General features: G+C 35.7%; 1 protein-coding gene across 5 annotated transcripts; it reads left to right on the forward strand.

Annotated features, from left to right (window-relative positions):
* Window positions 1-1,266: 1,266 nt before the first annotated feature.
* Window positions 1,267-12,704, forward strand: LOC129268369 (uncharacterized oxidoreductase YjmC-like). 5 transcript variants are annotated; one of them, XM_064104592.1, is made up of 11 exons: window positions 1,267-1,745; window positions 2,848-2,967; window positions 3,474-3,628; window positions 4,276-4,464; window positions 5,111-5,226; window positions 6,308-6,406; window positions 7,344-7,409; window positions 8,080-8,268; window positions 8,948-9,043; window positions 9,797-9,907; window positions 12,187-12,704. In XM_064104592.1, the coding sequence occupies exons 2-11, from the start codon at window positions 2,963-2,965 to the stop codon at window positions 12,259-12,261; spliced, it is 1,101 nt and encodes a 366-aa protein (XP_063960662.1). In that variant the 5' UTR covers window positions 1,267-1,745; window positions 2,848-2,962; the 3' UTR covers window positions 12,262-12,704. The 5 variants fall into 5 exon arrangements, with proteins under 5 accessions (XP_063960662.1, XP_063960664.1, XP_063960663.1 ...); XM_064104594.1 differs by having other exon boundaries at window positions 1,269-1,745; window positions 2,901-2,967; XM_064104593.1 differs by having other exon boundaries at window positions 1,409-1,605.
* Window positions 12,705-14,363: the final 1,659 nt, after the last annotated feature.

Here is a 14,363-nt window from a genome sequence, read left to right on the forward strand (position 1 = left end):
GTAAGGTAGAAGAGGACTGTCGATTAAACGACTTTCTCACGGGCATAGGTACCATGGCCGGGGATTGAACTCGGCCAAGATCGTTACTCTTGCTCTTTGAAATCGATTATTTTTCTATTCATTATTACGCGTGCTTATCTTCGCTAATAACTATTACTAGTAATAGCTGCAACAGAGATAACAACAACCACATTGATATATGATAATAATATCCACCGTTTATATAGCGCATAATTCAATGTTTCAAGCGCTGCATAATATAGCCTTATCATACTGTTGGATGTCGCATGGACAGATTATGAATTTCATCAATGGACAATACAACACAATTATTGTTTTGAATAATATGAAATCAGTATACTGGATCGTGCTTGGTGTACGTGTAGGGCTCTCTAGATCATTAACATGATTAAACAATTTAAAGGGGAATCCAGCCTTGGCCATAAAATGGGGCGTTGGGAAGGAGAAAAATAAATTAAACAGAATGGTGAAAGTTTGAAAGAAATCGGACAAGCAATAAAAAAGTTATATGCTTTAAAATTGAGATCACTAATACTATGTATATTTCAAATTGGCAACTGGGTAAGTAAATTATGACAAGGGCAAGGACAACTTTCCCATAGGCCATGTACTTTATTATCAGGGATTTGTGGTTTTCTCTTAAGTACCCATTTCCCCGGGGAAGTAATCTAAATATAACCCAGGTAGAATATTGTTTTTATGTCCTCATGAAAGAAAAATATAATTTGAAATAAAACTTTTGGGAAAAACGACATTTTAGCCAAAATATGTATTGGAGTATATGGAAGAGTAGTCCTTGCCTTACATCACTATGACACCCCATATGCGGCCAATTTGAAGTCTCCATGGGTATAGTGATTACCAATATTTACAACTTTAAAAAAATCATAACTTTCTTGTTGTTTGTCCAATATTGTTCAAACTTTCACCTATCACCTTGTCTGATTTTTCTTTTCCTTATAAAAACAAGTTTTTATTCGGGTTGGATTCCCCTTTAATGTGAGAGACCACCCGTCTAAAAAGACAAAACAATACAGCGAATAAACTAATAAATGAACAAATATTCTCATTACTTTCCCCTCTCCCCTTCGCATCCTCCCTCTCCGCCCTTAAAGTGGCGTGAAAACTATGCCCCGTTGCCCTTCGATAGGCCTTACAGCTGTTAATGCTATTATAGCGCTAGCTCCACTTGTTTTGGACGTCGCATCCGTGTAAGCAGTGGTTATACATGTACAGCTAGTTTACATGCCTCAAACGTGTGACATGCTAACTGGCACATAAACGACAACTGCATGTAGTATATTCTGTACATCGTCAAATACGGGTAAATAAAGACATACAAGTAAACAATCGAACACCGATAGTTCATGGACCAAAGGTTGGTTACATAACACTCATGCACAGTAGTGCACTACTTATTAAATCAACCAATTCAATAAAATGTTCGAGGAATACTTGTACGTAATTAAACGCTGACGTTTATGTGAATTGATATAGATTGTTGTCGTCGCTTTTGTTCGCAATGTAACTGAATTGACCCTTTTCACTCAAGCTTCAAATATATCCTCCGCGGAGTCCATGACCGTAAGTTAAATTCCAGCGTTATACGTGCAAACCACGTTTGACTGAGATAAAGGGGATATATCAGATGAGGCATCCCACGGAGGTAATGATTTCTCACACCAGTTTTAACATAGACTTATCATTACCATCCCTGAACTTCGGTGAGTTAAAAAAGTTTCCTTATTTGGTTCATTTAATAGAATGTGGGTTTTGTGAGTGAAACACACTGTTCAACTAATCCATAATTATGGTAGGATTTTACAGTCATACCCGCCCCCTCTCTCTCTTTCTCTATCCTTGTAAAAAAAAATAACTGCAGTATGTAAATTTTGTTGACAATGAAAATGTAATTAACATTTTGTATACGGATTTATTCACTGCATTTCCTGTACATTTTGGCATACATGTGTATTCTACATCAGATCCTAAGCAATAGAGCAATATCAATAAGAACAGTTTATACTTAAAAAAAAATAAATAAATAAAAAAAAATCGGGGTCAATCAAATGATATTATTGTTATCATTTGTTTGGAGGCGAAAGCGAACTGAGTCACTATAACCCTCAGGTCTCTCCTAATATAACCGATTATGGGGGAAGGGAGGTACAGGTCGGACAATAGATTTACGAATAGTGCATTGGGCTATAGATATGCGTTGAAGGTGGTGATTCTACACTGCACGGGCCCCCATTTAATGTCATATCCGAGGGATGCAACGCAGGCTTCAGTCATCCGCCCAGGGTGGACTCGAACCCACGATCATGGTTTTGCGAGCCAACTCGCTCCCTAAATGTTTATTCCAAGTTACTCAAATTTTGAATGACATTTTATCAGATAGCAACGTCTTTCTTAGTGTGCGCCCTCTAATAATGATTGGTCTGATCATTGCCATCCTCTTAAAGACGAAGGATATTTGATTGGAAAAAAAGATATAACTTTCGGCTTTGTTTTGTTATGACGGTATGAAGTCAATGAGTATAACAGTAAATATATATATATATATATATATATATATATATATGTATATATATATATATATATATATATATATATATATATATATATATATATATATATATATATATATATATATATATTATATATATATATATTCATAGCTCTGGCATATTTGCATATTTTTTGGCGTTTGCTGCTGTTATATGACACATCTTTATTTTTTATTTAGGGGGATCGCAGGGGGGGGGGGGTGCTGGGTTTCATGTGAACCTTAACAGAACCGTATCATTCTATGCACTTCTACAGGCTAAAGTGAGATTAAACAGAGCTTAAAGCAAGGATTCATTTTGCTTTGACAGTTTGAACGGAAATCAGATGTCACAGGGTCAAATTCTACATCCTGTAAACAGTATAGGCCTATATGGAGTAAGTTGTAAATATGTGATTTGCGTATTTTTTTATGATATCAATATATACAGAGGCGGCGGAATGTCAGGCTCATACAATGAAAGTAGAGAGGCACCTATTGTTTGGCAGACAAAAGGTGCCCCTCGGCCCCTCCACTTTCTTTGTCTGAGCCCGATGTTCCGCTTCCTCTGAATATATCAATATCAAACCATGGATATATTAAATAATAGATAAAGATATATATTTTTTGTCTGATTGTTTCGTGATGTTGGGTGAATGTGCCCCCCCCCCCCCACACACAAAAAACTCATACAATTGGTTATAATGCGTATGTTTATAAGTTAGATTACAGTGTACAAGGAAATGTTTCAAAATCCCTATTTAACTCGTCTATGTTTTTTTTTTTGCGGCTAGGAAAAAACAAAAAAATATACATATTTGAACAAACCAGCTGTGAAATATTCATCGCAGGCAATGAAGAAAAAAAGATAAATCACACACACACACGCTTCATTATTTCCCAGGGATCACGTGCTGGTAGAAGTAGCAGAGTCCATCTCGTTTATTGAGAGATGCATGGTTGCCATCGGAACAAACCCCTCCCATGCTACTCTCCTTGCCGAGCTCCTGGTAACAGCCGACCGTAGAGGGCACTACAGCCATGGCATAAATCGCATCGGTAAGATTACATAATTCGAAAATTAATCAATTTAGTTCAAATGAACATTTATTGTATTCCATTTCACAAGTTTATACTGTTTTTTGTAAACATGAATTATGCAAATATTTTTTAAAGGGTCATGCAGTCAAAACCACTTGAATGCCGACAATAGCTTAATTGCTTTATTTCGATGACATGTCATTGTTCGGCCTGAATCTTGCCTTGTTAATGTGATTGTTCCCTTTACTGGTTTGATGATGGTCAAAGTTTTTATTTATATTTATTTACGTCAATGCTTTAGTATAGTTGAGAAGCATTAACATACTTCTTTAATTTGCATTAATTTATTCTATTGTCTTTTCTTTTTGAATTTCTTTAATTTATTTCATTTTTTCATTTGTATTGTAAATAGTATCATTATTTATTATCATTATTATTATCATTAGTAGTAGTAGTAGTAGTTGTAGTAGTAATAGTAATAGTAGTATAGATGTAAGTATAATTATTAGTGTGTATTATCATTATTATTATTATTATCATTGTTATTTCGTAAGGAGGAGGGACGACTTGAAGAGAGAGATAAAATCTCCCTTGAAATCGCAAGTGAGCGTGTTTTTATTTTACAGTGTCCTTACGAATTTTCTTTCATCTTCATGAATTCACAGATGTTTACCTTGGTAACGTTGAACGAGGCGTGACTGCTAAGGATGGCAAACCTGTTATTATAAAAGAGATGGCTGGAACAGCTTGGGTAGATGGGAAGAACTTGCTTGGTCCTATCGTTGGTCAATTCTGCGTGGACCTTGCCATCGAGAAGGCTAAGCAAGCTGGTATAGGATGGGTCGTGGCAAAAGGTGAGGTTTTACATCGCTCGATGAAGGGTCCAGTTGCAGGAAAAAGTTTCGCTCATGAGCTACAGTATTTGATTTCAACCAATCAAATGCGCCCATTCGGAACTTGAGCGTAATTGTTTAAACTGCGCTTGCAAAAGTAGCTTGTATGTTCGGAAAGTTTCCACGAAATTGGCTCAAATACCCGAATAAGGATGTCATGGGTAAAATAAATTTACTGCCACTCTGTTACATTAATTGTCATGCATTATCATTCATTCACGCACTCTACTTTCTGAAACTGTCTCTAGAGCATGTGAATTTGATTGTGACAGGATTCCTTCATTGTGGTATCAAGACAAAGTATCGTATATTAACGAGACTACTTTGAACCCTTCTTACTTTGATCATGAGTAAACGAGTATGTCATACAAAACATTTTTAATACATGCATGCTTGACTGAATTCTGTTAGGATATTCATATATCTTGCCAACTTTTACATCATGCTCCTATCACGTTAAGTCCCCAATAACACCGCAACAGCAACGCAAGCGCCGTAGAAGACTCGGGTAAGTGCGCGCCCTTCCCCCACCTAGGTAGCATGGATGATAATCACGATTTATTGTTTGTTATCAGAGATCATCATTTATTGATGGTTTTTCTTTTAGGTTCAAACCACTATGGCATAGCAGGTTGGTACTCTATGAGGATAAAGGATGCTGGAATGATTGGTTTGAGTTTCACTAACACATCTCCTTGCACCTTTCCTACCAGATCGAGACAGGTAAGGGGATTGCGAGATACCGTTTAATAATGTAAACAAAAATTATTTTCTTACCCTGCTTAAAGAGCCCGTATTCTCTGCTAGGGTTCAATCTAAACTCAGGTCTAAAGTTTTTGTTGAACTGTCAAAGAATTTTGGGGTTCAATTTCTATTATTATTATTATCATTATTATTATTTATTTGTTGCATTTTGTTTAACTGTTATAACTAGCTGGGAATGATAACTAGATTGTTTTGCCCCTTTCCATTAAAGTCTAAAAGAATAACATAGTACACATGAACAAGAAAAAAAATGTAATAACTAAGTTCTTATTTTTTCGGCTTCTAATTACTTCAGCACAGATACAATACAATATAAGTATTTATATAGCGCTCTTCAAAATGATTGTATCACAGCGCTTTACAAAATGAGCAAAATCAAAATTGTGAAAACAAAATACATACATACATAAATAGATCTAAACCATGGTTTAAATTATCACTGACTTCAGAATACGGACCGATGCGAACCAATGCGAATGCTCAGATCTATTGTTGTACTTTATAAAAATGGACCATCTTGAATAGCCCATTAAAAATATAAATATCCTGCTTGCCAAGATATTCCAGGACGAGCTATGGGTGGCTGTGAGATTGCTCCAGTATTTAACAATCGAATTAACTTAAACTGCATTGTTGACATTTTCCCAAAATTTAAACTTTTGATCCTAATACCGAAGAAATTCAACAAAGATTATTTACCTTTTTTCTACTGCGCATTTCAGTCTTCTTGAGGGATATGACCGATCTGATCTTCGCTGGAAGTGACGTTTTGGGTCATAAACTATTGGAAGATTGTTTCACCCCCTGTCACGATTCAGCTAAGGTTGGTGCGTCTTTATGTAGATGGATTATTTCAGTCCTCTCTCAAACCATCTATCCTCCCTTTCTAAGATCTATACCTTTGTGAGGTCCACGGTATGCCCCGGCGATTTAATAAAGGTTTTTTTTTTATAATAGTATTCACCATGGAGGCACAGCTTTCGTAAGTATGAGGCTCAAAGAAACAGACCCCAATCCTTCTTTCTTTATTATTATATAGATTATCACCGGTTCGAACCCCTTAGCATGCAGTGCTCCTGCCGAGAACGGGGATAGTTTTGACTTAGACATGGCTACCACGACCGTGGCATATGGCAAGGTAGTGTTGTCAGATTAATGTATTCAGTTGTATTAATCATAATCATGAAGAACTAGCAATAAATTGCTTACATCCTAAAAAGTGAAATCAGTTTGTTTGAAGGAAAAAAAACACACATGTGTATAATAAAGGGAAATTGTTATATAAAATTCAATTGCGTAAAAACATTTTTGTTTTATTTTTCTTATAAAGTGATTGGAGATTACAAATTTTCAAAATACAGTACATTTGAATAATAACGATTTTTTTTCTTCAATTTGATATATGGTGTATCATATAAAGTGTACGTGAATGATTACGTTAAATCAGGTTTATCATAGTAACTAATTAAGTTCAATCGATGCAATTTACAACATTCTATACCCGACTTTCATTCAAAGGGGTATAATTGGAATGTTTACCGATTTGCCAAAAAGTGAAACAAAGTCATGTAGGTAATTCGTTGGTGAAATTATAATACCTGATTGGACTACCGTTGAATTGCATTCCATAAAACATGGTTGAATGTTTTGGTTTGTACAGTTTACAAAGGTGATTGTACATCAGTAAATTTTTTAAACAAAGAAAGGTAATAAAATCTGAATAGGAAATGTAAGTAATTATATAGCGTGATGTTGTACAATAATTGACAATTGAAACGCTCCTGAACTTAACGTTCATGTCTCCCTAGCTGGAATACATGTATAAGAAAAAAATACCGATTTGTGCTTGTCCCGAAGATGGAACCTTTAAAGGCTCCCACAAAGGTTATAAAATGCCTTAAACAGCAAGTCTGGAAATCTTTCGTTTATGTTCTTTGTTAAACCATTTAGCAGTGTTTAAGGTTGTAAACAAGTAAAGGACATTTTGGAGGAAACCCTTTTTAGAGGCGCAAATTTGATTTTTTTTTCTTGAAGAGTGTGCTATTTTTCTTTCATCTGTAACACTTATATTACAGGCTGAAATATGTCATCTGAAGGGACAATCTTTACCAAAAGGATGGGGTTGTGATTCAGGCGGAAAGGTAGGCTACGCCCATTTATGTGTGTGTGTATATATATATATATATATATATATGGAGGGGGTATAATGTAGTTATGTTCATAAAGATAACATTGTCGTGGAAATTCCGAGCAACTTCTTCATTTTGGCAACCTACCTAAGTTTCCAATCGTCCAATGAAGAATTATATAGCCAATGTAACGCTATTGTTAGCGGCAATACTATTACTATAAAATAAATCATCTGTAGTACTAGCGAATCATTGATTATAAAAGAGAGAATAATAATTGTTTATTATTATTGTTTATTACTGTTATTGTTATCGTTGTTATCACTATTAATCATATTCTGGATATCATTATCATTAGTATTATTATAATTATCATCACACTAATGCCAATAACAATGGTGGCGACATCAATCATGATAATAATGAGAATAATGATAGTAAAGCCTGTAATAAATATACCTATGAATAATTTAAAACAATAAATATACTATTGCAAATAATATTGCTGATAATTGTTATATCGTTTATAACGTCGTTTATGACTTCAACATAGAAAAAGATGGTCAATGCAATTCTTAGCAGAAAGACGTAACAGCGTTCATTTCATTCTTAAGTGGCTTGCATTGCTGTATCAGCAGACATGGTAGAGCTTTAAACAAAGGACTAATTAACGTTTGTACAGGAGACCTCTGATCCAAGCGAGGTACTTAACGGAGGGGGCCTTCAGCCCCTTGGAGGAGAGGAGATAACGGGGGGATATAAGGGAACTGGTCTTGCTCTTATGGTGGAGGTGTTGACTGGTATATTGGGAGGGGCACACTTTGGTTCCAACATCAGAAAATGGCACGGTGGTGACAGAGAAGCTGACCTGGTTAGTATTTGTTATCTCAAATCTTATTTTACCACTCTCTACCCAGATGTAGTAAACTGGTTTCCTGTACAAAGAAATTATTTTAATGTTTATGCACTTGTTCAGGGAAGGCGTGATAAAACCGGTGGTTATAGCGCCTTTAAGAAGCATTACATTAAACCCATATACATGTATATATGTTGTAAAAGTATACGATTACTTTAATAACAGTTTATTGTACTTTTTATAAGGATTTAAGGATGGACTTTTTAAGAAAAAAGAAAAAAGGGATTTAAAAATCCCGAAAATTCGTTGCTTGGCTCTATAATTCCCCTTTCTATTTGAATGAGGCAAAAAAGATAACTTTTCGGTCGACTCCCCCCCCCCCCCCCCCCCCACTAATAAAGCACACTGCCGACCCTCAAGAGTTATTCTAAGTAGAAACCGCTGTATAGTAAAGTTATTCGCATATGTGTTTATACTCGTCTCGTTTTGCGTAAACAGACTAAATTAACTTATTACAGACTTTGATTAAAAGTTTCGATATCTTGCTCTCTTGCTTCGCTCAAAACGCAAACAAGACCCACACTGGTGTTTTTTTTTTCTTTTGTAACGCTACTACCAAATTTAGTTATGCATTGTACACATACTGTATACCATCATAAATGGTTAGTTTATTAATTTATTCTGATTAATTCAGGGTCAGTGTTTTGTGGCAATAAATTCTGATGCATTCGCTCCCGGATTTTCAGAGAGGATGACGTCATTGATGGCATCGTGCAGGAATTCTGAACCAGTGAGTTTGCTAATTCAATTTAATATATAAAGAGCTCACTTGCAAAAGGGGTTAGGTCCATTTTTCATCAAATTTGATTTTTTTTTTGTCTCAATGTATAGATTTTTAGTAGCTTTATACGATGATTCCCAAAAAAAAAATGAAATTCCCATTAGAAAGTAATCTAAAATGGCAAAGAATTTTTTTTTTTAAGGGGCTAAGTCCACACACATTTTTTGGGGAAAAGAATACAAACAAAATATATGAATACAGGTAGATTTGTTTTATACCCAATTTTATGTTTACATGATAGGGTAGTACATTATGACAATTTAGTTTCTCATAATAATATTGCAGTAAGTGAGAATTAAAAACACATTTTTTTCTCGGAGTTGTAAACAAAAGTGGACCTAACTCCTTTTGCAATTAAACTCTTCATATAGTTGATTTCTGTCATGAGTGTGTTAAGGCGGCCAAAAAGCATTCACTCATATTATTTGTGAAGTAATAAAAAGGAGGAAGTGCAAAGAAGAGGAATATGATAAAACCAGCAGAAAAAAAGTATAAAAGGGGTGACTTTGTCGTGTATCTATACTACAATGCTCCAATGCATTAAACTTAAGAAAGAAATCAAACTAGTCAAGTACTCTATATAGCACACTTCCATCTTCATGAATTATACACGACCAAAATAGCTTCACATATACCCTTTGACATATAAATCGTGTTCAAACTATATACAATCTATTAAATGATCTGTACGATTCATTATAGGCAGATGGGGAAACGGAAGTACTAGTTGCAGGCGACCCTGAGAGAGTCCATATGGAGAAAGTAAGACAAGAAGGGGGAATAACTTATCACAAGAATCTAATAACGAAATTGGTAAGTTTAAAAATAACGTTCTCACTTCCAATACCTCCTATATATTAATGATACACTGATTTGATTTTTTGTATTCGTCTGTATTTAAACGATCTGTTTTGCATTCATTATGAAACAAAATGATCTCTTTTATTTTCAAAATATGATTTTGTCAAATGAGTACTTACTAGAATAAAGATAATGATCGAAAATGACCGTTCTACGGGTTAATTTAAAGTGATTGGTTAACATTGGTTTGACTTTAAAAAAATCTGAGCTAGAAGGTCACACTTGTCACCTGTGTCTGCGATATGTTACAAAAATGAAGCCCAGAAAAAAATTGCGTTTGAAAATAATTATTTAGTGCTTCAAAAATTGAAATATAAAGTGACCAAAAACACCATCTTAATTTCATCCCATACACTTATGTGTACTATTTAGGCGTCTATAAGACGCCTATTTACAAAATCGGGGTTTGCCTTGTAGTTTTAGCTTTTCATTCTCAATAATGGTTGTTTTCAGGGTTTATTGGTTCTAATACATGCACTTGTACACATGTTTCATCTTGGTTTGAGAATTTTTTAAATCGGCTGCTCACAAAGTTAAACAATACCTTTAACATCAGTGCTGCATTTCATCATCATTTTCATCCGCCAAGTTCTCAGATGAGACAATTTTCCTTGGTTTTAATTGGCTGAAAAGTACGGTTGCTATAGTAACTGTCGGATAAAGCAGGAATTGTATGATGAAACGTCTGACAAGCCCTTTCATGAAGCGCCTCTCCTATTGTCTGCTCCTAGGCATTTTTTTTTCCATTTTTCTTTTATTTATTTTTCTTTACTTGTTTAAATTATATATACTCAATTCGATTCAAAATAAAAACAAATGACACAAAACTTGGGTCATAGTCGTCGATAACAATAGATGGAAGAGCTACCACGCGGTCTTTTGGGTCCCAAGGGTAGTCATTGTGTGTATGTGTGCATGCATTTCGCACTGTGTAGTTTATCTTGATTGTACGCGTTGATTAGACACATCAAAGCTCGGTAGGCCAGTAGGACCATGATTGATACAGCTGAGTAGGCGCATCCTTCCGTATCCTTAAAGGGGTGGTCCAGGCCAGCTCCAAAAAATATTTAGCCCGTAGTAAATAATTACAGGAGCCATTTCAAAAAGTATTATCTCCTTACTCGACTTTGGAGATTTTTAAGAGCATTTCTTGTAACGGTTATTTGGGGCAAAAAGAATTAAATTTCGCGCACATGTAGCGAGATCGGTCACGTGACTGTGACGTACCATCTCCACTTTGGTTTCGCAACAATACAGCGCGCGACGTCTCACAGCTGCAATATGCCTATGTGTCAGGCATACGGCTGCACGGTTCGGCCGGGAGAAAATAACCATAAAAGTGCGTTTTCTATACCAAATCCGATCCGAGATCGAGAGAGATGTGCCCAGTGGCTTCACAATATTGGGACTGACAAGTTTGACATAAACACATACAAATATAACGCGAGTAGAGTCGTTTGCGAGGACCAAATGCTCTCTCTGGCCGTCGGCATCACCGGGCAGTTCCCGCACCGACACCAGTCATTTCTCCCCACTCGATCGGCCGCTGGCTGCGGTACGATCGGATCTTCCTCCACCTCTTCTTCTTCTATTCTTCGACGGTTCTCCAACTCTTCCGCATTCCACCTTGGTTGGAATGCATATCCCGCAGGACCCGACATATTAATTGTTCAAATTATGAAATAAACGGCGAGAAACAAACAAATTGTGAATTACAGGGTCGACGGTGGCTGCAATCAATGCAAGTCGAAAACTAATACCGTACGTATGCGGCCAGCGCTGATGATCTATACGCATACGTGCGAGCGATAGCTAGCTAGCTAGCTAGCTCGCTCGCGCTGCCAAAGTGGAGATGCTACGTCACAGAAAAAGCTGCGCATTGCATTCTGGGATCGTACAGACTCGTGCCAGAATATGATTTTGGCAAAATTGAAAATTCAATAAAAAATAACTGTGCCTCTTATTTCTTTAAAAAAAAATAGTATAGGAAAGAGAAGGTTTTTGTCTATCTAGTGGATATAAATTAAACCTGGCCTGGACCACGCCTTTAAGTAATTTTACAAGGTTCATTTTCTCATGGATTCGTTTTTATCGGGAATAAATTCAATTCGATACCATACGGGGTCATACAGCAATCTCAATCCAGCTTGTGGATATCAATCGTCCTAAAATTTTGTTTTTTGATGTATTACTCATATTCTTACTTGAAATAATTGTGATTCTTATTTCAGAATGGCATTTCAACAAGGCTGAAGGTGGATCCAATTGTTGTCAAGAATCATGACGCTGAAAAAGTTGTGGACTAATAATGGGATCATATCGATCGAATCGGCCCAATCATGGCCCAAACTCGACGGCCATGATAAATGCAAGTGGCTTGTCATTTTCATCGAAATACCTGTCATACTCGTCGCTACAAGTCTACATACCGGACGTCACTGTTTTCCGACTGGACGCACTCATTTGATAAATATAGAACTTATTCTTGCCCATATTTTTTAATAGACATGATTTATAATCTGCTGACCAACTAAGTGTAAGCTCAGAATTTATTTAAATTACTCCAAATGCACGATTCCACTAACGGGACCTTATTTCGTATTCTAGGTGTGACGCGGCAATAAAGCAGGTCATGAAAAATATTCTAAAAATAATGATGATTAAAACTTTTGATACCCTACCGGAATGAAGAATTATCTAATTCCCTCTATCATTTTACGTTGGTAAATATAAAAAATCATAATATGAACATTAGAACGTGTATTTATGTTTCTGTTTCTCTTAACCCTAGATAGACGGGGCTATTCGGACGCCTAAGAAAACTGGGGGGGGGGGGCTGATTCAGCCCCCCCCCCCCTTTATGATCTCGGCCGTCGATGGCGCGATCGCGACGGAAATTGGCACGTGTTTTACCCATGGGATTATTTACAAAACTATAATATCAAATTCTGCAAAAAATCTCATTGCTCATTAATTATGCTAATCTATGCGTAAAATCGTAAGTTTGCTATGATTAATAATTTATTAATTAGAGCAAACTTATGATTTTACGAATTTTTTTATAATGCCCCTAAAATGCAAATTTTTGTTTCACATACTTTAGATGGGCATCTGATCAAATTTGTTTTTCAAAAAATTCAACATCACATTTATTTTCTTATGTATTCTATTGTGTTCTAAATTCTTATGTATTTCTTTGTTTTTCGATTTTTTTTTATTTTTATTGTTTTTTCATTGGAAATTGTCGGGAGCTTTATTTTGACCATAAACAAGATAAAATTAATTGATTTTAAGCCGTAAAAGGAAAAAAAATACATTTTATGAATTTTGGCTAAAACATTATTTGTATTGGATTTGTACACAAATTCACGTTTTTGAGTAATTGGGGTCTGCATGCATTTACGAAATGTTGCGTAATTCCGGAACCGCGTATCCGGGGGTCACAATTTTGGTCTCAAAAGTTGCGCGAGACTTGAAAGTAAAAAGTCTGTGAGCGACGCGACTAAAAAATTCCGAGCAGTGGATTTATTGCGAAAAATGCTGGGGGGCGGCTGAATCAGCCCCCCAGTCTTCTTAGGGCTAATGGTAACTCAAGTAGGAACTCTGCAGGGAAAGCATTTTTGCTGGTAAACGCCAAGGTGGTATAATTATAACCAGTTACCTAGTAAACATTTTACGTCTTGGTTAATGAGTTATAGTCGCTGACTTTATAGACAGCAAATATTTATCTTGGGCCTTTTCATTAAAAAGACAATGGAAAAGTGGGGATTCGAACTCACAACCTTGCGATTATGAGTCCAATCCTCTAACCATGGGACCACACGACCCAGCTTCAGCTTCTTATGAACGCAATGTATTATAATACAACATATCACTACGCTGTTAACTTGTGAAATAAGCAAGTTTGGAGTTTCATTTTGCGCATGATCAGAAGAAGATCACTTGAACGTATAATTATGTGTTCAACCAACATTGAGCATTTCTATTGGGCATTTTCATTCATCCAGGGTGGTGAAAATTTTGTAATTGCTGCCTATTTTTTAACCTTACTAGACAATATCCTTCCCGCATTGGGTAAAATACTGCCCCAAATTGGTTGGACACATAATTTACATCGTGGTGGCAAAGATTTGATCCAATATGTTTTAAAGTGTATAAAATAAATAAACTACCATTTATTGAAAACTCTTTCCGCCGTCATTAAATTATCTTCAACCTAACCCTAAACCATACAAAGATGAAAATATTCATGAAATGGTCACCCACTAAGGAATGTGTTTTGTATGTACGAAAAATTACAAAATAACGGAAATATAACGATAAACCTGTTAGGGAACTGCTACATTACAGTTAAAAGTCCTTCACCGTAAATAAGATGCAATCAAATTTTTTTTTTTTAGTAAAATAC

The sequence above is a fragment of the Lytechinus pictus genome, chromosome 9 (genome assembly GCF_037042905.1).
Source record: "Lytechinus pictus isolate F3 Inbred chromosome 9, Lp3.0, whole genome shotgun sequence".
In the NCBI taxonomy this organism is placed as follows: Eukaryota; Metazoa; Echinodermata; class Echinoidea; order Temnopleuroida; family Toxopneustidae; genus Lytechinus; species Lytechinus pictus.

What these genes read in the sequence shown, in the direction of transcription:
- LOC129268369 (XM_064104592.1), top strand. An exon ending in TTCCTACCAGATCGAGACAG is followed by an intron (nt 5,227 to 6,307) that starts GTAAGGGGATTG and finishes ATTATTATATAG; the next exon opens with ATTATCACCGGTTCGAACCC. An exon ending in GTTGTGATTCAGGCGGAAAG is followed by an intron (nt 7,410 to 8,079) that starts GTAGGCTACGCC and finishes ACGTTTGTACAG; the next exon opens with GAGACCTCTGATCCAAGCGA.